We start from the raw sequence: 24,756 nt of genomic DNA, 5'->3' as shown, positions 1-24,756 counted from the left end.
TTTACAAGGGCAGCGTAAATAGGAGGCAGAGCCAAAATTAAGACCAGGAAAAACCTGGTCTTAAGTTGGCGAAACTATGAGAAATTCTTTATTTCTCATTGTTTTTGCTTTTTCCATGTGTGCTGCTTTGTGCAGCACACATGGAAAAAGCAAAAAGCCTTGAATTGTTTATGTACAGGAAGGTGACCCTTTCTGCACATAAACAATCTTTAAAAAAAAGAAATTTTGTGACTTCCATGTGTGCTGCATTAAGCAGCACACATTGAAGTGACAAAAATGACATTTAAAGATTGTTACGGGGGACCTTCCTACATAAACAATCTTTCCCCCGCACGCAGACACCCTTGCACAGGCTGTTTCTTCCCGAATAGACCTGTGCGCTTCCATTTCGGACTAAGACATTCTCTGAAAACAAGTGAGGATGGATTCTCCCCTCTATATGGTCTTGCTGTCAGAAAATTCAAAGAGAATATGCAACAGCAAGAAACGCACGTACCATACTAGAATAAGTGTCGTATAAAAAGTACTGTGCGAGATCTATAACTGTTGAAGGGTCTTTTATGTGCAATAATTACTGTCCTGAAGATGGTCTGATGGATTGATGCCACCCAAGACCGAAACATCTACTCCGTCATCTATTTTCACAATATTGGTTATACACAGTTGATTATCTTCTCAAGAATGAGATATATCTCTGTTTAATGTATTGGAATAGATGTTTTTTTCATGAAATGTGGATATGATTTGACCCTCTGTTCATGACCTATTGCTCAACCAACGGTTTTCATGTACTCCTTTTAACTTGATTTATACATAAAAACATTTTGTGTTTATCTCACAAAAAAAGACTTCCCGTGTGTTTTGCTCTTTACATTATATGATTGAATGAGACGATTGATATCGTAGATTGGTGTCAACTTTCAAATACACCTGTTGATGAACTTTCTTTGAATTATATAATTAGATAGTTTGTCTGAAACAAAATCCCTTGGTGGCATTCTGACCTTTCCAACCCTTGCACTATGGTGCAAGGGTTCCTGCGTTGGCACTACACTGCTAAGTGTAGCCCCAGCGCAGGGGGAAATGCAAGGCTGCACCATATTCTCGCAAACATGGTGCAACATTTCCTTTCTGAAGTGGCGGAGGCGTTAAGCCATGACGGCTAAAGCCTCACTCGGCCACCACAGTTGTACATATCCCCCTAAATGTAAATAAAATTAGTGAATGTAAAAGAGGATTAGAGAGGGAAATATAAGTGTTAAAACAGAAGCAAAGAGTAGCATTAAGAAGTAAAAATAAAAGTTTCAAGCTATGAAGTACATTCAACTCACCCAGTGTTTCCACATGAGTGGATAGAGTAAAAAGAATAGGGAAGTGACCATCTTCATAAAGGTGATGGAAATTTACACATGCCGTTAACCATATTACTTTGTAGATTCCAGAGTTGCAATTTACACAGTACTGGTTTATTGTAGGAGGTTTCTATGATAGTTCATGAGGGATGGCCACAAGTCAGAGATTTTAGGATGACGACTGACTACGTAATTGATGGCCAGTTAGATTAATCCTATGTAAGTATATTCCATGTGGATATTCAGAAAGTCTGGCAAGTTTATGCCCCTCTTTCATAGCTGAATAGCAGCTAGTAACTCAAGCCAATTCAGCAAGGAGTCTGCAACAAATAGTCTCGCATTTATGGATAAATGGAAGGTGCAAAAGGGTACAGTGTCTTTCAAGTGTAAATATAGAAATAATGTCAACATGTCATGTTACAAACCAGTAGACAGAAAGTCCATTATCCTGAATAATTCAGTGTAATTTAATTAAAGGACCATTGTTGCCAGATCCTGCAGTTATACATTTGTCTGACTCCACGCTAAAATACCCTTTCAGCCTGCTTTCCTTTAAGCAAAGTGGCCATGGCTGGTTGAGCCTAGGCGTGTTGCCAGCCCTTTCTGATTGTTTCCGTTCAATCACTGTTTGTTTTGGCTGATGCAAAAAGTTAATTGCTAGGGAACCTTGTACTAACTCTCATTTCACACCAACAAACCTTTCCTCTACATCTGTCATTGTCACAGAAATGATCACTCACCTGTTGCAAATGTTGCAAATTTGCTTTCAGTGTACATGGAAAAGAAGTGATGTAAACAGATAGTCCTTTTATATGGTATAGTCACTGCATAATTAATGTTTTGAGAGCTAAGCCTATTTTTCTGAATTAGTAGATTCCATTGGAAGATCCCAAAACATGCAGAATGCTAAAGTAATACCAAGCCATCGTAATGGTCTGATTAATCTAGACCACTTCCATAACAAAAAGAGAGGGATATCTTTATGGTCATATTGAACATTAGTAAGCCAAAAAGCAGTGCATTATATAAAGTAGATGCAACACTGTTAGAAATTGGGTTTCTGGAATGCAGAGGTATGCAACCTGTCCAAGAAGGAACCACAATCCTAGTCAGGGTAAGTCACAAACAACACCCTAAATTAACCTGTTCTCACCCCCTGGTAGCTAGGCACAGACCAGTCAGACTTAAGAGGAAATGTGTAGAGTATTTGTGCTACAATTCAAACAGAAAAACAGTGCAAACACCACACAAAACACGATACAAGACCTGGTTAGACAAATAGAGCTTACATTAATGAACAAAACCAGACCAAAATGACAACAATCTAATAAGTAGAACCGGAATTATGAATTTTTGAAAGAATAAACTGAAATGTAGTGCTTAAAAGCATAATGTGTCCACTGGGGGTATGTGGTTGAGCTAGACTGAATCAAATTCAAAAGTTCAGGTCGACCGTGATGGAATGTGCGTCGGATACAAGGATCAACCTTAGCCTTAGCCCACTGCAAAGTAACTTGGTTGCGTTGTTGTCAAAGACGAGATGTGGGGTGCAGATGTGTAGAGTGCAGTGGCGGAGATACGTCGTCATCGTTGATCCACACAGGTAGCCAATGCGTCCATTTTGGGCTGCTCAACGGCAATGATACATCAAGAATGACGTTGATGCACTGTCGGCGATGGAGTTGATCCTCGCAACAGCGGCAATTCTACTGCAGTGGAGGAACTGCACCAGTTCTGAGTCCTCTGCATCTACAGTGATGCATGGATTCTGCTGGAGCAGCACTTTAAACCCACTTCCAAGGATCCAAGACTGGCTTGGCACCGCTTGGCAGGACAGCCTCACAGATGGCCGAGTCCCAGGGCGGAGGTAGTGAGTCTTTTGGCCCATCAAGAAGTGGGTGGCCCATCAAGTCACTCCTAAGCTCCCTTGAAGGGTGGCTGTCTAGAGGCAATGCACAAAGTCAAGCTGTCACCCACCCCAGACGTGTTTTGGAGATAGGCTGCAGGCACACATGTCTAAGAGCAGAAAATGTAATCTTTCTAAAAGTGGCTTTTTAAAAATTGTAATGATAAATTTGACTTTACCATTAAAGAGGATTTATAATTACAATTCCAGTGATGTCAACTCTACCTCCTTCCAATTGGCAAAGACAGCATATTAGATGTAACAAGGAATCCCCAATGTTAGATTATGGAAGAGGTAAGCTTCACAGTAGTGTAAAACCAATTTGGGAGTGTTTCACTACCAGGACATGTACAACTTAAAAGTACATGTCCTATCTTTTAATTTTTAGGGCCCACCTTAGGTGTGACTTATGTGTAATAAAAGGCAAGTTTAAGGTTTGGCAAGGGGTTTTAAATGCCAAGTCGACATGGCAGAGTGAACTGCACACACAGGTTCTGCAGTGGCAGGCCTGAGATATTTTTAAAGGGCTGCCTAAGTAGGTGGCACAATCAGTGCTGAAGGCCCACCAGTAGCATTTAATTTCCAGGCCCTAGGCACATGTAGTGCACTTTACTAGAGACTGATAAGTAAATTAAATATGCCACTTGTGGATAAGCCAATGTTAATGCGTTTTAGGGAGAGAAAATGCAATTTAGCACTGATTAGCAGTGGTAAAGTGCTCAGAGTCCAAAAGCCAACAAAACTAATTCAGCAAAAAGGGAAGGAGGAAAGCAAAATGTTTGGGGATGACCCTGAAGAAAGGGCCATTACCAACAAACGCCATTTTACATAAAAATATTTAAAAAAAAAAAAAACGGTATGCTTACTTAAATAATTGAACGGAGTTGTGCTTTAATTTAAAACTTTGCCACAATTCTACAATTGCAGTTCTACATTTCTTTACAACATAACTTGGTCTGCAATACATCCTTCTGATAAGACCTCTCATCAAGCACTATTTACCACATTTTCATGGTCTAATAATATCGTTACTCACATTGAACTACCCCGAACAGTGATATTTATAGTCCAGAACCATACACACATTTTCACCTAACACCAATTACTTCCTTTACTGTTGGTTGAAAAATGCAGTCAAAATACCTCTATCCTCATTTCTCATCTGCAACACATAATTTTGCAGTCAGGCCTTCAGTGACCTTGCCAAATTCCTGTATGCTCCCTTACTATTCCCTGCACATCTGGAGTTATAGGAAATTAACCATTGGCCTGGATCTCGGATACAGGCAACTTTCATAATACTTCAACCATGCAGTGTTGGTCTTCAAGTCCCTTAGACATTTGCTCTTTGTTCCTGAGAAATAAATTTTCTCTCTTCCTACCAGCACTGACAGTCACATTCACCAAGTTGTTGACCTATGGAATCTCCTAGAATTAATATCTCCTTTGTGTCATCAGAAAGTGAAGGAGACAAGATAGTATAAAGATGCAACAAGTAATTAAAATCATATTGTACTGTCTAGCCACCTGAAATTCATAAAAAGGAAAATGGCTGTCTCTGCCACATTTTTGTAATGGCATCATATGGTATGGTCCCAGAATATTGTAACCAAAATATCATTGGGCAGAACTATTGTGCACTAAATAAATATTGTTTACAAAAATATCACCCCATTGGTGATAATTGAAAACCTATACCCAATAGGAGGATATCTTTGTAAATAGATATAGGACACCATATTCTGTCAGGCAATATTTCCGGTAATATTACTCAACCCACATGAACAATGGAGTTTGGAAAATTTCCAAATATTGCATAGATGTTTTAAGACCTATGTCACCCACATATTCCTCAATTTCTTTGTAACTACTTACAGCCTTAACTCTATTTCCAGTTTCTTTCAACTGAATATGCTTCTTCCAGTAGATTCTCTAACTAATTTCGATCACCCAAAAATGAAGCTTTTCTTGAATCAGTTCCTTTTCTCTCCGTAATGCACTTGTAATTAGGCAGACAGTATATCCGTCACGTTTGTGATAGAGTAACCCGTTCACCAAACTCTAAATCAGGTCTAAATCACTTTATTCATCTATAGACTTCTTAATATCACGGTCTCTGGAGTGTAACTAGCAAACATCATGCGGCAATAAGATTGCAATAAAATCTAGCTGATGGAAAGACGTTGGGTTAGTACAGTTGGGAATAGACAGGTAAGTGGAATTCCAAATCTAGGAAATCTCAATTACTTGCAATAGCTGGAAGGTTTCATGATAGTCCAGGCTCTTAGTTCAGTCGGATTTGAGAAGTGTTGCACTGGGTGGACAGCCCATTGGTGATCTTCAACTACAATTCAATGTAAGACTTTAATTCAAGGCTGGAAGGCTTAGGTTAAATAGTGGACTCATCCCAGTAATTAACAAACCCTAGCATTGGTAACAAATTCAGCTGATAATAAAATGACTCCTTTACTGACCTGGTGCTTCGCATGCATCAATTTGATTCACAATGCCAGTGTCATTCTGCTTGTCTGCCGGCCATGTATAAACATAGAGGGATGTGTGAGAGGAGCCAGCATCAAAGACCATGCCATACTAAATAAGAAGAAGAAAACAGCAGTTAATAAGAGAAGAAATCTTGCATTGCTGGTGCTTGTGATGTACTTGTTCTGCATGTGACAGGAGATTGTACTTGTACCTGTTCTGTTTGTGATTGAAGCTAGCATCAATACTGAATGTGCTGTGCCAGTTAAAGTATGTCTAGCCTACCTAATCAGTGTGTGTTTGATGGAGGGGTGGAGTACATTCTAATTTGCTGTGTTGTGTTCTGGAGGTGATTAGGATGGTGGGCGGACTTAAGTCTGCCCGCCATCCCCACGGTATTGGGACAGGCCGTACAGACATGCGGCGGTCCCGCACCGCGAATTAGGATGTGACCGCCACCCTGACGGTCGCATTCCGCAGTTTAACATTGCAGCGTGTGCTGCTAACAGCAGCACCCTCCGTAATGCCAAATTGCCATGTCGTGCATTTCCATGCACAACGTGGCAGGCACCGTGCGGTGCCTGCCACCTTGTGCATGGAAAGGGAGGAGGGTACCATGGGTACCCCCCAAGTGCCCCCCCACACCCTTGGGGGCCCGCAAAGGGCCCCCAAAGCAAATCCCCAGCAGCCTTTCCATGGCGGCATCGCCGCCATGGAAAGGCCTTAAACCGCACGCATCCTAATATGGATGGCGGTGCCTGCTAGACACCGCCACCATATTAGTGGCCCAAGTCCGCCCGTCCGGCAATCAGAATGATTGCCGAACGATAGAAAATCGGCGGACGGACTTTCCGTCCACTGCGTTACCCACCGCCATTGTAATCTGGCGGTGGGAAAATCAGGTTACGATGGTGGGCGGATCGTCACCGCCGGCTCGACGGTGGCGATCCACCCGCCATCGTAATCAGCCCCTTTGTGTTTAGTTACCAAGTGGCTCAATGTCATGCGTGACACATTTAGCTAGTCCCCACTTTTTAGCCCTATATGATTTTACATTCGGTACTTCTATTTTCGCTATTCTTATTGTAAATATAGATGCAAAATACCAGGTTGCAAAGGGCTATTACTTTAAAAGGTGAGGACGAGCCGAATTTGGCATACATTGCATTAATATTGTTATTATTATTACATGAACTCTGATTGATCTAGATAAGTGGGAGATAGTGCCTGTAACTCTCTGCCAAAATCAATGTATGGAATGTAATGTTGACATGCCAATATCAATGTACTGTGAAACGTGAAATGTATATTAAGCTTTACTTTGTAACCACAGTGTTGCAACTTTGCCCAATAATTAATAAAAAGAAGTTTAAAAAATATATATTGTTATTAACTAAAGCTATAATATGCATGAACTGGAAGGGGTATAATGGCGCCCGGCAGGAAACAGGCCAACAGAAAGCTAGGAATTAAAACAGCACTGGTTTCAGTAATTTCCAAAACTTAAAATGATTAGTGCACAGGTGAACATGTAAAAGCAATGAAAAGAAAAGAAAGAAAGGAGACGGACCTGATTTTCTCACCTGCGGAATGGTGAGTAGTGCTTTTTGTCAAGATCGTAAGAGTCTGACTGGGCAGAAAGGGATGAATTTAACAGATAGATAACTTAGGCCTTTATCCACCAGAGCTTTGTGAGAGAGACAACAGATTTTAAAAATAATTATTTTCCAGACTGGGAATGCAGTAAGCGCAGTATGGGGGAAGACGCAGTCCCGGGAGCTAAATTGCAAATGAGACGGGCCGCCGTGTTCCGAACGACTTGCAGCTTGGATAGCAATGTCTCATTGGTGAGGCCAGAAGGGCATTCCCATAATCCAGTCAGCTAATTAGCAGAGCCTGGACCATGGTTTTCCTCGCTGAGAGTGGAAGAACAGAGAAGGCTCTCCTCAGCCGGCCCATCATGTGAACGCAGGTACCTGCAACCAACAGGACCTGCTCCTTCATAGTGAGCGATTCATCAAGACAAATGCCCAAGTTCTTGACTACCTTGTTAGGAGTTGGGGCTAATGAGTCACATCAGGGGCGTAACACACACCCCTGCAGCCCCCGCGGGGGGCCCCAATGTGCTCAGGGGCCCCACTCGGAGGGAAGGAAAAGAAAACACTGTAAAGATAAATAGCCTTTAAAAATAACTAAGTAGAAGGCTAACTAACTTTTCATGGGATCCACGGAAGGTGAGGCCCTCTTGAGTGGGGCTCCTCCAAGGGGAGGCGCAGGAGCCCATTTCTGCCGACAGAGAGCGCTCTGCAGTCCTTTCTTGTCCGGTGCTCTCCAGGAGCAGCAGCAGAGTTGGTTTCACTTTCTCTGCTGCTGAATTCTAGCGTGCTGCCCAGAGCTTCGCCCAAGTCTCTCTCATTTAGAGTTTGTGTTTGGCCCTGGCAGAGCCTTCGGCGACCTGCAGCCCTGACCCCTGGCAGACCTCCTTCCTAGTTCTGGACGTAAGTTATTTTTAAACAAAATTTAAATGACGACCTTCAAGGGTCGAACTGGGAATGAAACACTCTCCTGCACCAAATTAAAGATAGCTATATTATGGAACCAGTTAGTTAGAAAGTGGCCGTGGCAGCTTGGAACATGCAGAGACATGCCATAACGGTTTTTAAAAATGGTATGAGAGATTGAATTCAGGAGGAGAATTTGAGGTGTTACACACCCCCATTAATGTTTTTTTTCATACATAGTTGGGCACTGGTACTTTCAGTCCGTTTTGGTGAGGTGTCAGTTGGATTTCACCAGGAATATTGACACACACACACAGAGACAAAATCACACACAATCTCTATCCCTCTCTCTGTTTTGAAAGTATTTAAAATGTTTATTTTACAAAGTGTTGTAGTTTAGCTCACTTAGGACCCCAACCAATCTGCATTCCTCCCTTTCAACTGCCTCTTTCATGCGCTGTGCATGTCATTAAATGTATTGTAATATTATATGGGCACCTTCCCGCATAAAACCAATCTTGGGAAGCAAATTCCTTTTTCTAAATGTGCTGCAGAATCCAGCACACATAGAAAGAGGAAGAAACAAGAAAAAATAGATATTTCTCCTCGTTACGCCTCCCCTTGTAAGGTGTACGTTTTTGGCACATCCCCAGTTCCTGTATATCTGGGAATGCGTCAAAATCCATGCGATTTGCTCAGCATTGCGGCACTCCAGAATTTTGAAGCCACTAAGAGCCACCCAAAGTGGCTTTGAACAGCTTAAAAAATCTGACTTGGAGGAGTGTGTCACGCATGTACCATGCTTCATGGTGCAAGCGAGACACACACCTCTCATAAAGGAGGCCTTTAGTATTAGAAAGGTAGAGGTATTTTCAGCTAATTTCTGCCAAGTAATGAGTTGGTTTGAAATGAAATAAAAATGTATAATAAACCTGCACTACTACCCTGAGGTGCCTAGGCGCGCAAGCTTGCAACCTGGGCAGTACCAGGTTATAAGGCTGGCCAAGGCTAGAGACTTGTAGAGATTGAAAAGTAAGGTTTTTAGTTTTTTCCTAAAGCAGAGAAGGTCTGATTCCTTTTTCAGGGATAAAGGGAGACAGTTCCAGAAACGGGAGGTGCTGACAATAAAACTTCTCCTGCCCTATTTTTATCTTTTTACTCTGGGAACAGTGATATTGCATGCTGTTTCTGAGCAAAGAGATCATGGCGGAAAATACCATTGAAACCAAAGCTTAAAAACTTGTGGGCCTTCCCCAAGAAGAGGCCTGAAAGCAATGCACAGGGCCTTAAACTGTATACGCTTCTCAATAGGTAACCAATGGAGAAGCGGAAGGGCATCTGAGACTGATTCTCTTTTTGGGTATGCCTAATAACAGGCGAGCGGCTGAGCTCTGTAGGGCCTGCAGCTATTTTGTCTTTTTTTCTTATACTTTACAAAAGGAGCATTTGCATAGTCAATCTTTGAAAGTATCAAAGCAGAAAACACAGTTCTTTGCAGGTCCTTCGGAATGAAAGGAAAGATCTTCCATAAGAGTTTCATCGTAAAAATGGAGGCAGACGTGATTGTATTCACATGCCCTTTGAAGGTTAGCTGGTTATCAAAGATGACTCCAAGATTTTTTACCTTCGTGACTAGCGGCGGAAGTTGTCCAAGTTCAGGTGGCCACCAGTCTTGGGACCAGAAGAGCAGCACCTCAGTCTTGCCTGACTTCAACTCTAAGCAGTTTAAGGCTATCTATTTTCTGATCTCTTGCATACAGTTGTAAAAGCACTTTGCTGTCTCTGAGATATTAAATGATATAGACAAGCTGGATTCTGTCTGACAGAAATGATTTGACTAAAGCGAGGGCTTTATCCTGCACCCCAATGTCCTCCAGTCTCTTCGGCAGGATTTGGTGGCTTACGGTGTCATATGCCACTGAGAGGTCTTGTAGGACCAGCACTGCACTGCCCCCTGTATCCAATGTCCATCTAATCTGTTCCAAGGCACTTATCAAAGCCAAATTCTGTGCTGTGATGTTTCCTAAATCCAAATTGGCAGGGGTCTAAGTGGCCCTGGTCCTCGATGAAAGCTGTCAACTGTGAGTTAAGAGCTTTTTTCAATTACTTTCGCCGGAAGGGACAATCTGGAAATGGGATGGTTGTTCCCAAATTCTAAAGGATTTAGGTTAGCTTTTTTGATTAAAGGGAGTACATGGGCTATCTTCCAGACACTAGGGAATTTTCCTGACCTAATCATAAGGTTAAGAATGTCTGTTAGGTGATCTGAAATAGTGCCAGCTACTAAATGAATGGTTTTCAGTGGGCATGGATCCTGCGGAGAGCCTGATTTAGTTTGCGGGAGGATGGTTTTAGTTTGGTTCTGGGAAAGTTCAGCAAAAGAGGTTAAATGGACCTTACATTTATTATTAATAGTTTGGGAGTCACTGTGACATTCAATAATTTTAATTTGGAAGTCGTTATGATCATCCAAAGATGTAGAGGAGAAAAGATTAAAAACCGACTTGACCTGATCTTGAAAAAAGGGGGCCAGTGAATTGCAAAAGATTTGATCCATTCCCTGAAACCCCTTTTCAGGAGGTTTAGATAGCTGTTTAACAGTTGCAAAAAGTTAAATTGTAGAATTTTTAGCTGCTTCTATCTTCTGAGTAAAGTATTTGGATTTTTCTTAAAAAATCAAATTTTTGTGTGAGGCTAAGTTAAGCTTATAACAATTTTTTTCTGAGTGCTCATAATGAGGCTTCCATTTCCTTTCCTGCCTACGACATGCTTGTTTAAGCAGTTTTAGGCTTTCTGTGAACCAACGTTCAGAGGGGGTGTCCCGGTTTCTCCTAAGGGGTTTGATCAGTGCAATTTTTTCTGCGGCGTTCTCCAGCCAACCCTGAAATAGATTAGTTGCATTGTCGGAGTCTGTGTTTATGCAAGGGACTGTTTCTGATAAGATAGCGTCTAGTTCTATCTCCTTTATCAGATGCCAATTATGTGAGAGACTTCCTAGATGAATGTTATTCGGAGGTGTCTTCAAATAGGCCACATTACTATTAAACATGACTGCTCGATGATCTGACCATAGCAAGGCTAGGACTGTTGATGTGAATAGATGCGGGCAGTCGGAAAAGATCTCATCAAGTAGATGACCTGCTTGATGCGTGGGTTCATTTACCCGTGGGTTTAACCCAAGACTAAGCAGCATGTCAGTGAGACATGCCGCATCCGTGTTCTCAGAATTTTCTAAGTGCATATTAAAATCACCTAGAATTGTAAAATTTGGAGAATCAATTTTTAAATCTAAAAACTGAGAGGAAGTGGAAAAGAAACCAGAACAGGTCCCTGGGGGTCGGTGCAAAAGTAGTCCATTAAAGGAATAATGTTTTGATAGCTGAGATTTAAAGGCTAGCACCTCTACATCTTTTAGGCTAGCAAGATCAGCGAAAGAGCCTGTGAAGGACTGGGTTTGGCAAAGCAATGGGTTGGATCCTTATACTGGAATACCAAGGAGCCCTGCAGGTCATGAATGAGGTGCCATGAAAGCTTTCTGGGGTACCAGTGATGTTAGAATAGAGGAGCGCAAAGATAAAGAGCCTGTACCTACACCATCTCTTTGTACAGAGCTGCTTTGAGTGTTCTGAACAAGCACATCCTTGCTAAAGTTACTGGTTTATTCATTAGCCTGCAGATTTTGTTTGGCAGTGCTACTGTACATATATTATTTTACTCTCCTTTTGTAAACCTATTGATCAAACTTGTTTAATGCTAGCTTCATGGTCAGGACATGAATAGCTAAAAACAGAAGATCACACAGTGTTTGAAAGACACATCTGACAACTGCTGTTGGAAATTTTGACAGACACTGTATTGGGAAGGTACGTCTGGCCAGTGACGAGTAGGCTTATTTTTGTATTGTTAGTTGTTTCTCGTGATGTCATCATGGTTACAAGCCACGCAATCATTTCCTCTGGTCAGTATCCATTTCATGTTATTTACTGTAATATAATTGTCTGCTTAAAGATCATGTGATATAATTTCAGGTGATGCCTTTAATTGGCAAATTAGTGCATTATATGTTATCTATGAGGGAGCGGTATGGCTCTTTTCTGTACTGCACATATTTTGTGGTGAAGGCCTGCACTGATGTCTACCATGAAGTATCAACATTGTTTTGTGAAATGGAGACCTCCGGGCATATTTCTTCTTTGTATGCTCTGTTTGAGAGGGCGGCCAGCACATCTCCGTTCCATGCTATACCTGTTTGAGAGCAGGGAAAACACTGCTACTAATCCTGGCCATATATGATTTGTCCAATGTTAGTTTTCACAATTACTTATGTTGTCTTTTCTGTGAAGAGGAAGCTTGCAGAACTCATCTATGTGCTGAGTCTTTTCTGGAAAGCAAATTTCTCTGATGATGCTAAAAGTGTTCTGTGTGAGAGAATGTATTTACAAAGCACAAACTTAGCTTTGAATCAATGGAGTACTGAAAGTGGCGATTACACAACACAACACATTTCATATTTTTAGGCACAAAGAGATTATGTGATTAGCCCAGAATCACACAATGTTGAGTCAACCGCCAAGGTCAGGATTCAAACCTGGGTCCTCAAGTTCCAAGGGCGGCAACTGAGGTGTGGAATTTGGAATGAACAAGGTGAACATCGCATTCTTGCGTGAACGTTCTTTACACCTACGATATGGTGTGTTTCTGGGTATTAATAGATTACCTACTGGTGATATAGTTAGGACCAAAGATTCCATTGGAAAAGCATTTTTTGTTTTGCCAATAACTTTGGCGCCACTTGATGAGTCTTCATAGAAGTTTGAAAAAAGCGTCCCCTTTTTGGATCAGCTGCTGTGTAGAAAGTTTTGGGGTGATCCATCACACAGGAGTCAAGAAAAAAGGGGGTCCCAAAACGCATTTTTCCCATGTTATGTCTATGGGGATTTTTCAAGTTTTGAACACAACTACACCCTGAACCACTGACCGGAATTACACCAATTTTGGTTTGGTTTGGCAGAAAGCTAGATGTTGGTCCAGAAAGCGTGCTTTTTGGTGTATATATATATATATATATATATATATATATATATATATATACACACACTAAAAAAAACATAGGTTTCACACACGTTATAGTTAGAAATTAGCATTTAAAAAACCTTGCAAATTCACTTAAAAAACCATAGGTTTCACACACGTTATAGTTAGGAATTAGCATTTAAAAAACCTTGCAAATTCACTGAAAAAAACATAGGTTTCACACACGTTATAGTTCGCTGGACATTTCACTCGTACAAAACCATTGAAATTCCCCCGTTATAGTTAGTTCAGCTAACTATAACTCGCGTGACCGCAATCCGCTGCTGATGACGTCACATATTACATCACTCATGACATGGTCAGTGACATCACTCATGACATCACTGATGACATCTCAAATGACATCACTGATGACATCATCCTTGTGTAAGAGTGGCAGACCTCCTCTTATCCTAATATAAACTTTGATACACACATTGAAAAATACAAACTAAAGTTTTGAAACTATAGAGATACCAATACCAGTTAGAACAACCTATTCAGTAATTCCAAAATCTACATACGCATCCACTCATTCATCAACACTTCTATATAGTCACTCATACATGTACTCAGTCATCATATGTACTCATACACCTATACATCTTGTCACACCCCTACACTCATACATAGTTACTCACACACATACTCACACATGCAAATAAACATCCATTTACTTGCATATACAGCTATACACAGACCACTACACTTACTTCTACAGAAACGTACACATACTTACTCTCTTAAACAATCACTTATAGAAACACATACTTATTTATACAGGAACTCTTCCAATCTCTCACTCTCATATATCCTCACTTATATACATCAATACTCACATATACTAGTTTAAAACATATGGACTTACTCATAAAGACACTATTGAGACAGTCATTCACTCTCTTACTCACCCATACACACACTCATCCACCCATACTGTCCTGCTCACATACTGTCTACAAAACACATACAAACAGTGAGTCACTCATTCATGCATCTATACGCTAAGTAACATCCCCCACTGAACCATACAGACACTCATACTGATACTCTTAAAACAAACTAATAACCCATATACACACTCATGTAGCTACTCGCCAACCCATGCAGCCACTTATACACAAAGTGAGACACCGATACAGATATTTACATATTTAAACATTACTCACTAATACTTGTATTCACTAAGATACTGTTAATAAGTCAGCTATACAATTAATTTGACAAAAAAAAATCAATTTAGACACTTATTTACCCATTTATTCTTCCATTAACCTTAAGATATACATATTTAAAAAATATTTATTTTTCAGAAAGACACATTCACTGGATGATGTCATCAGTGATGTCATTTGAGATGTCATTTGAGATGTCACTGACCATGTCATGAGTGATGTAATATGTGAAGTCATCAGCAGTGGATTGCGGTCGCGCGAGTTATAGTTAGCTGAACTAACTATAACGGGGGAATTTCAATGGTTTTGTACGAGTGAAATGTTCAGCTAACTATAACGTGTGTGAAACCTATGTTTTTTTTCTGTGAATTTGCAAGGTTTTTTAAATTCTAATTCCTAACTATAACGTGTGTGAAACCTATGTTTGTTTTAGTGAATTTGTAAGGTTTTTTAAATGCTAATTTATGTATGTATTATTATATTTTTTATATATTTATTTTACAATAAACTACCTATGTATACAGTTATAGATTGACTGTATCCTGTAATATGGAATGGCTCAGCTCTTTTTTTTTTAATTTGGATAAACAGCATAGTCAATATCTTCTATAAACTTATAAACAGTTTAAAATGTTTTCTTTTTTTTAAGGGTTTTTCACGGTGCGCGCACGGTGCGCGCACAGGCAATTATTTTTATTAAAGGAAATGTTTTTTTTGATTTACGAGGTCCATTAGAGACCCCCTGAGAAGGTCTAGGGGTCAGGGAGTGTCTTCCCTGCCTCCTTTTCATGTTTTAGAAATCGGGTTAAAAGTAATTAATTTCTGATTCATGCGTGCACCGTGCGCGCATGCGTGCGAGCACCGTGCGCGCACCGGCAATTTTTTTTATTTAAGGAAATGTTTTTTGATTCACGAGGCCCTTTAGGGACCCCCTGAGAAGGTCTAGGGGGTCAGGGAGTGTCTTCCCTGCCTCCTTTTCATGTTTTAGAAATCGGGTTACAAGTAATTCATTTCTAATCTGTGCGTGCACCGTGCACGCATGCGTGCGAGCACCGTGCGCGCACGGTGCGCGCATACGTGCGAGCACCGTGCGCGCACGGCAAGTCATGTGATTACGAAACAACACTTTTCATTGGTTCATAGTAGTTTCTGTTCCAGAATCTTCAAACACCACACCCACTCCCCTCACTATTTCTTCTTATTTCCTGGGAGAAGGAGCTGAACAGCTACTGTAGTAAAATTTTACTGGAGAATGGCAGAACAGCAGTCAACTTCAGGGAGTGAGGAGGAGACCTTGGTGGTACCACCAAGGAAGACAAAACAAAAAGACTCATTCATCTGGAAATTCTTCACCTTTCCAGAGGGCCAAAAGAAGGTGAATGCTCCAAAGGTGACATGCACTATTTGTGGAACTGTCTTATCCAGAGGAGATCCCAGCAATAAATACTCATTTAGTATTTATTCAATGCTGAGGCACTTCAAGACAGTGCATCCTGTACCTTATGCTCGAGAGACAACTAGAGCCCTAAGGGACAACCCTCCACCTGCTCAGCCGAGCACATCATCTGCGGCCGCAGATTCACCATGTACCAGGCCACTGGACATCCGCCCCCTTTTCCAGAAGGTGCACATACATTGCAATGTGTGCAATGCTGTTCTTTGCTACAGTGAGAGCAGCATTAACTTGATTGAAAACAGAATACAGCAGCACACATGCTCCAGCCCATATTTTTTTTCATTTATTGTTTTTGTTCCTGTTGAACAGTTTTTCATTACCAGTTTTTTTTTGGTGCAATAAAATTTTTTTAAAAAAAATACAAAATTGTTAAAAAACTAAAAAAAGAAATACAAAACAAAAAAGACAAAAAAACCAGTTCTTTTCAGAACTCACTTCACTTCGCCAAGGAGAGCTATATTCCTAATATACTGTGTTGTAATTTTATTGAATGAATGTGTAGTGTGTACATGAATGATTGAAATGATTGAAATGACTGAGTGAAGAGGAGGAAAGGACAGACAGAATGAGTGAGAAAAGGAAAGTATGATCAGTCATGAAAGGGAAGTGAAAGACTGACTGAAACAAAAGGACTAAGGGTAGAGGATACAGGTAAGAAGAGTGAATGAGTAAGGGAATGGCAGTGAGTAATGGAGAGTGATGGAGGGGGAGTGAGAAAAGGGGAGTAAGGGACGGAGATAGGAAAAGGGAGTAACCGATGAAGCGGATGAAGCACAGCAGTGTAAAGGGATTGAAAGTAAGAGAAGTGGAGTGATGGTGAGATAAGGGGTATGAGGATTAGAAAAGGAGGTAAGGGAAAGTGAGAGATGGGGAGTGAGGGGATGGAGGGATTTAGGAAACTGGAGTGAGAGAAAGGGAGTCAGGATTTCAATGAGCAAAGGAGAGTGAGGGAGAGTGAAGGAAAGAATGTAAAAAGATGAAGGGGTGTGAGATACAGACAGGAGGAAGTGAAGTAGGAAAATAGGAGTGACTATGAGTAAAGGATAGTGACAGTTAGGGAAGGTGAGGGAAGGAGAATGACGGAGAAGGTTGAGAAATTAACATAGATGGGAAATGAGTGATGGAGAGAGGAGGAGTGGTAGAAACAGAGATGTTAAGGAAATTAAGGGTAAGACAGACAAAGGGAGAGAGACAGAAACAGAGACAGAGAGCAAGGAACTGAGAAGGAGTAAGGCAGTTATAATGACTGAGACATATGGAGACAGGGACAGAAACATGGTTGAAAAAATAGTGATGGAGGCAGTAAACCTAGGGGAGTAGTAGAGAAGGAGTGAGGGAGTTACGAAAGAGCAGTAAAGGAAGAAGAGAGAGGGAAGGGGAATGAGAAAACCAGAGTGAGGAGAAGTGAAGAAAAGGGAGCATGAAAGTGAAGGGGTGAGAAATACAGATATTTTAAACTTACCTGACCAACAAAATAACTTAATTAGACATAAATGGTTTTTTTTAATTACAAGAAAAATGGATTCAATTTCCTAAATTTTCTTTCTAGATCTTAAAAAAAAGAAAAAAAGTAGTAATATTTAACAATACATTTTAGAATACAGTACACATATTTTCATATTTAACAAAGTAATTTTTTGCCCTTTTTTTGCTGTTTTCAGAATATATTGAATTTCACTGAAAATAGTGATATCAATTGTATTCATCACTTAACAGTGGGCAAAAAAATAAACAATCTGAAAGATTTTTTTAAAAAGCCCTGAATCTATCCTCAGTAAAACATACCTTGATAGCAATGTAACATATATATTAAAAATATCTTCTAAGAACAATAACTATTTGCAATAAATAACGTCTGTAAATCTTGTTGCTTAAGCACATACACCAAAATAATATCTGTCAAATTAGTCCACAATAGAAACATTTACCTTTCCATGAGGCCAAATGGTAATTTTTAAATCCTTTTTAGGTGAAATATCCAATGGTAATCCTATAAAATCGAAATAATGGTTTCTTCAGATGCTGCAATTTGTATCTAAAATTTTGGTTTTAGAAAAATTAAGTAGGAATTTGGTAATTCTGCAGACAAACGTTGCTTGAATATCAATTGAGAATCATTACACAGTGTCCAGCCTTTTTCACATTTTAGATAAACTGTGTAATGACCAGAAGTTATAGAAGGTCCATCATGGAAAATTATTGCAACTGCAACAAAAGTCTATCCTGATATTGATAATTGATTTCCTACAAACTTCTTTATTAAAGTGTCCAATTTTGTTCCATCAGCTCTACAACGTTGCATCATTAAAATTATATACTGTCCATATTTCTTTAAAAATAATGTTGATAACATTTCTGATTTACATTGAGAACATTCCATGTTGTGATTTGCATCTTTAACTAATTTACTAAAAGTCACTGATTTACTCTCTGGTAATGTTAAATGTATGAACCTTTCAGAATCAACATTAGTGCAGCATGTGTTCATACAGTTTTCACAACAATGTTCCCATTTATAAGAGAGACCAAACATATTTTCTATTTCTACCCCTTCATCTTCCAGTACCATAAGCATATACATTAAGAATTCCTGCGCATCTTGCTGGCCATTTTGTGTAAACTGTGTACATCCAGAACATACATCTAAAAGATTTCTAACATCAGAAGCACTTTCTATTTTAGTTTTATCATTACTCAACTTCTCATAAAGGAAACTCAGCAGAGAACAAAATCTTTTTTCATGATTTAGTATTATCTGCTCTTGCAAACTTTAAAGATAAAATACAACATTCAGCACTACATTAGCGTAGCAGTTGACACCAGAGCTATTTTCAAAATGACAACCAACAACCTCTTCAACATTGTCCTTTTTCTTTTTGCTTGCAATCACATCACTCTCCTTTTGTTTTCTCTTCTGTACATCCTCATTACAGATATTCTCAATTCTCCTTTTCCGACAAACAACACGTTTTTCAAACACAGGATACTGATCTAAATGAGGAGCATAGCTTTTTCTTAATCTATTATACTCCTTTACACAATTTGCATCAGCACTAACTTTTGAGTCATCAAAGTCTATCATGAATAAACCAGATAATTTTTTCACTCGTGACAAAGCAACATATGCCATACCTTCTTTAAACACACTAGATCCAATGTTTACAAAAGCACTATCTACAGTTAATTCTTGAGATTTGTGAATAGTTACAGCATGTGCTAGAGAAAACGGAAACTGCTTCCTACGTACATATAAGTCTTTCAACAGCAAAAAACGAACTGAACAACGACTAATGTCTTTAACCTCTTCAATCTGATCAAATTTTAAATTCAATTCCATCTTTTTTCTGGTAATTAACAAAACCCACAACTTTACCCATAACTCCATTCACTAAACCTTTTTCTACATTCAAATTACGTCTTAAAATTACTCGACAGTTCATACATACATAAAGATTCTTTTCTAAACCAGCTGTTTGATATGTTTTTCTCTAGAGAATCCAATTTAATTTTCAAGACCTCTGCAACTCGCTCGCCTCGTTCTTCCACAGCAAGATCGCAGACATACACAACAGCTTCAGCACACAGCCGATGCACCCTACAACCGCAACAACGCCCCCCACCACCACCCTCCACGCCTGGACCCCGATCAACACCGAAGACACCATCCGCACGATGAACTTCATCCACTCCGGATCACCAACCGACCCCTGCCCTCACCACGTCTTCAACAAGGCCGACGCCATCATCGCACCCCATCTACGGGACATCATCAACGCCTCCTTCGACACCGCAACCTTCCCAGAGAGCTGGAAGCACGCCGAACTCAGCGCCCTACTGAAGAAACCATCAGCAGAACCCACCGACCTCAAAAACTACCGCCCCATCTCGCTCCTCCCGTTTCCTGCCAAAATCATCGAGAAGACCGTCAGACAGCTGGCCACCTTCCTCGTGACGAATGGATCCCTCGACCACTCGCAGTCCGGCTTCCGGGCCAACCACAGTACCGAGACAGCCCTGATCGCAGCCACCGATGACATCCGCACCCTGCTCGACAACGGGGAAACAACGGCCCTCATCCTCCTGGACCTCTCCGCGGCATTCGACACGGTCTGCCACCGCACCCTAGTGCAGCGCCTCAACAACATCGGAATCCAGGAGAAGGCACTGGAATGGATTATCTCCTTCCTCGCCGGAAGGACACAGAGTCCGCCTCCCCCCGTTCAGATCAGAAGCCACCGAAGTCATCTGCGGCGTACCACAGGGATCATCACTCAGCCCGACGCTGTTCAACATCTACATGAGCCCCCTCGCGGCCATCGCACGCCAACACAACCTCAACATCATCCCCTATGCCGACGACACCTAGCTGATCCTCTCCCTCACCAATGACCCCGCCACCGCCAGAACCAACCTACACGAAGGGATGAAAGACGTAGCCGAGTGGATGATGAACAGCCGCCTGAAACTGAACTCTGATAAGACGGAAGTCCTCATCCTGGGATCGTCACCCTCCGCCTGGGACGACTCCTGGTGGCCCCCTGCTCTGGGCAGCGCACCCAAACCAACAGACCACGCACGCAACCTGGGCTTCATCCTGGACTCCTCCCTCTCCATGACCAGACAAGTCAACGCCGTCTCCTCGTCATGCTTCAACACCCTACGCATGCTACGCAAGATCTTCCGGTGGATCCCCACCGAAACCAGGAAGACGGTCACCCAGGCCCTCGTCACCAGCCGACTGGACTACGGCAACTCCCTCTACGCCGGAACCACTGCAAAACTCCAGAAAAGACTCCAGCGCATCCAGAACGCCTCAGCACGACTCATCCTGGACATCCCCCGACACAGCCACATCTCCGCACACCTGAGAAACCTGCACTGGCTCCCCGTCAACAAGAGAATCACGTTCCGACTCCTCACCCACGCACACAAAGCTCTCCACAACCAAGACCCAAGATACCTCAACGACCGCCTGAACTTCTACACTCCCACCCGCCAGCCTCGATCGACCAGCCACGCCCTCGCCGCCGTCCCCCATATCCGAAGAGCCACAACAGGAGGAAGATCCTTCTCCTACCTGGCCGCCAAGACGTGGAACTCCCTCCCCACCCACCTCCGCCTGACCCAAGACCACCTCGCCTTCAGGAAGCAACTCAAGACCTGGCCCCCTCCCCAAGCGCCTTGAGACCCTCCAGGTGAGTAGCGCCCTATACAAATGCCTTGATTGATTGATTGAATTTGCATGTCAATGTAATAGTTATTCCTTCATGCTGTATTTTATCCACGGCTTCCATTTTCATAATCTCTTCATTTTCCAATTTCAAAAGTTCTTCATTGAATATAGAGCATTCATGTAGTGTTGGCATTAAGCAGATTACAGTATTTTTTTCTGCAATTTTCTTGTATATTTTCTCTGGAACTATTTGTTCTGTTGGAAACAAATTACATAGCAATCGACTCTGTAAAGCTTTTCTGCCATGTTCTGTGAGTAGTCCAATTCTGATATCTTTGAGAATACTTGCATAATCATCATCATTTGCTTGCCGCATATTGGTTATGAGTTCTTTGTACTCAAAGTATGACCAAATATTCACATTACCTATACTTCCTAATTACTTTTTCGTGTCTTCATGTGCAAGAGTATTAAATACTGGTTGTCCTTTAACTGGAGTGAGCTGCAGTATATCCCCAAAAACTATAACATGTTTTCCTTCAAATAACATGTCATAGTCTGTCTTTAGAATTTGCTGCATTCTTAAATGCACAAAGGCAAGCATTAAGTTTGATACCATGCTTACCTCATCAATAATGAGAACTTTCACTTTCTTCAACACTCTTGAAACTTCAAAACATGCTTCTCCTGTTAGCTTGTGGTATTCTATTTTGTTCTCATGCTCTACTGTTAAAATTAGCAAACGATGTAAGGTAATTCCTTTTATGTTATATGCTGCTAACCCAGTTGGAGCAGTAACAACACAAGACAAAGTAGAATCAGTTTTTGTCTGTAGGTAGCTTCTAGAAACTTTTTCCAGTTCCAGCTTGTCCACTCACATACATTCTGATTGGTTCAAATGATGTGCATGAGCACTCTTTATTTTCATGTAGTAATCCATGATCAATTTGTTTTGTGACTTCTTCATAAATTAGTAGTTGTTCATCATTCAGTTGTTGTTCCAAATTTGGTAAGTCTATTAAATCTTCCTGAGCTTGATTCATAGCTGTTTCCACTTCAGTCATGGCTATTGCAGCTTCATTTTCTACGATTGGTTGTCCTAGGGGATCTTGACTGAGAGTACCAGAACTTTGACTGTCTTGAGAACTGTCTCTAGCTACTTCAGCTGCAATTGTAGCTTCTTGTTCAATTTCTTCATTTAACATTTGTACATAATTTGTGATACTGCATTCTATGCTATCTTTACATGCATTAAAGGAATCTTCATAGCTCTGAAAATCTCCAAGTAATTCATCCTCTGAACGCCATGGTTTACACAGCTGTAAAAGTGCTAAGTAGTAAAATTCCTTTTTGTCATTAGTATCGCAACTCACTTTCCTGTGATTAATCAAACTTCCTTTTGTTTGTTTCACCAAACATCCTTCCTCACCAATGACTTTATATTTTCCATTGTTGATGTCTTCTGTGGCATTCCGTGTAAAAATGTAGTTCTGCAGCACTTCATAGAGACACATGTTCTCATGATGATGACTTCTGTTTGGGTAATATGTGTCCAACATATTTGTTTTCAAAATGTCTGTACTTTCTGGTTCGTTCTCTGCTAAATATTCAATTTCTCGAATAGATTTCAGTACCCGGTTTCGCATTCCTGCAAGGCCTAAACTTACCCAAATTATTCTTCTGGATTTGGAGTACAGACTTGCAGATGATAACCTATCTGAGCATTCGTATGACCCAATTTCTCGATGCGATAACATCTTTAAACTGAAACTGTATAGCTTTTTACTGACAGTCTTCTCGTGAGAAATCTCTTCCCACATTTCTTTCAATTCCGTTTTCTCAGATTTAGTGATTTAAATTGTGACATACCGAGCAACAGCAATAGAGTTGTCAGCTACATACTGAATATCCATGTTAGCATTCCACATGGATAAAATGACTGGGTTGTAGTCATTCTTCTTTTCTTCTTAGTTTGTAGGTATTTTTCGGAGATTTTCCTGTAATGGTATGTCGCACAGCTGACATAAAACTGTTTACTCTTCCTTTTGAAAGAACAGGTCGTGGAAATCCAACTCGACATTTTGTGTAGAATTTATCTTTACTCTTGTACTTTCGTCGACAGTATTTTCCACACCGATGACTTTGGAAACGTAAAACTTGCTCTTTTAAGTTTTTTTCTTCTGTGCTTTTAGGTATAGCACATGTTGCATATTCTTCAATGAAAGATAAAACTGCATCATCAGAATCTGTTCCAAATTTTGGGGCATCCTTGATCCACAACAGCATATGAATATGAGGAGCACCTCTTGCTTGGTACTCTTTTCTCCAAAAGAAATCCACAACTTCTCCAAGAGGTGGATTTTTGTTATTGCAGATGAAGGACATCATAGCCTCAAATCTATGATTGAAATATCTGCAAACATTAACCGGATCCAATGAGCACAATTCTCCTGCTGTCTTGTATTGGATGTTTTCAATATTTGAATTTGCCTCTCGAAGAAAATCCAGTAAATCATCCCAAGCGTACTCAGCACAGCTTAGGGTAAGGAACCATGTAGGAGTTCCTAAATTCCGTAACATACATTTCAATTCTCCATGGCGTCGGTACCAATATTCATTAGTTCCACGCTGACAAGCCATCAGATTAATCAATTGAGATTCCAAATGATCATCTCGCTGTTGCACTTTGTTCATAAAATCCTTTGCAGACACATTATGTAGATGTACTCCAGTTTTTAAAATGTGATTTACTGCATAAGATAGTGCAGACAAGTCACTTTCAACTAAAAGATGGAACAAATAAGGAATACTTTGACGAAATCTTGGATCTTCTACATATAATCTTGTAGTCCGATACTCAGAAGCAGGAATCTGTACTGGACGTTCATCATATCGTCCACCTTTCCCTGTAGGAAACAGATGGGGAAAACAACGAGCTTCCAAGCTCTCCTCCCATACACTCACGGGAGTTCCTTTTGCTTTTTTCATCTGAAACAGATCAATAGTGTTTCCCATAACTTCCTTAGAATGAAGAGGCTGTATGCTGAAATTTTCATAAATGTCTTCTTCTTTTGACTTATCCACTTTTTCAATTTGCCCAGTTGGTATTCCTGTGTCTGCTAGTAAAACTTCTTCATCTTCATCTATATAAATTGATTCATAGTACTTATTATTTCTTTTCAAATATAAATTTGCTCTTTGTACTTTTCGTACATCTACTAGCTCCTGACAAATTTTCTTATTCTTTGTAGGTACACCAGTAACCAGAATAACTAATGGTTCAGTTTCCAAACTATCTGCATCAATTGTTTCAATATTCTTTTTCAAATCTAATGGCAAATTGACAACTCTTCCTTTTAAACCTCTTTGTAAATCTGAAGGAGGTAATTTACCTGTTTTGGGCTCCATACGAACTATAGTCTGAAACGGATGGACACATTGAAATAGTATAGACTCATACGTATTTAAATCACTAAGTTCTGCAGGAATATCAACCAATTCTAAATTATTATGTACAGCTCTAGCTGGCATTTTATTTTCTTCTAACTTGTTATAACAGTATTTACAAATATGCAGATCTTCACCCAAATCAAAACAATTTTCCAGAAACAAATATGTAGCAAAATCCTTCCACTCATA

At 40.5% G+C, this 24,756-nt stretch overlaps 1 protein-coding gene across 5 annotated transcripts in view; it reads right to left on the bottom strand.

Annotated features, from left to right (window-relative positions):
• LOC146868499 (ectonucleoside triphosphate diphosphohydrolase 8-like) overlaps positions 1-24,756 on the bottom strand; it is a 465,720-nt gene that overhangs the window by 223,222 nt on the left and 217,742 nt on the right. For all 5 annotated transcript variants that reach the window (XM_085610684.1, XM_085610701.1, XM_085610693.1 and 2 more), the window contains one exon: positions 5,733-5,850. In XM_085610684.1, coding sequence (XP_085466810.1) covers positions 5,733-5,850 — 118 coding nt within the window. The remainder of the gene's footprint in view (positions 1-5,732; positions 5,851-24,756) is intronic.

This window comes from Triturus cristatus, chromosome 1_2 (assembly GCF_964204655.1).
Source record: "Triturus cristatus chromosome 1_2, aTriCri1.1, whole genome shotgun sequence".
Taxonomy (NCBI): Eukaryota; Metazoa; Chordata; class Amphibia; order Caudata; family Salamandridae; genus Triturus; species Triturus cristatus.
The sequence above is the reverse complement of the archived record's forward strand: the minus strand, read 5'-3'. Positions and strand labels throughout refer to the sequence as shown.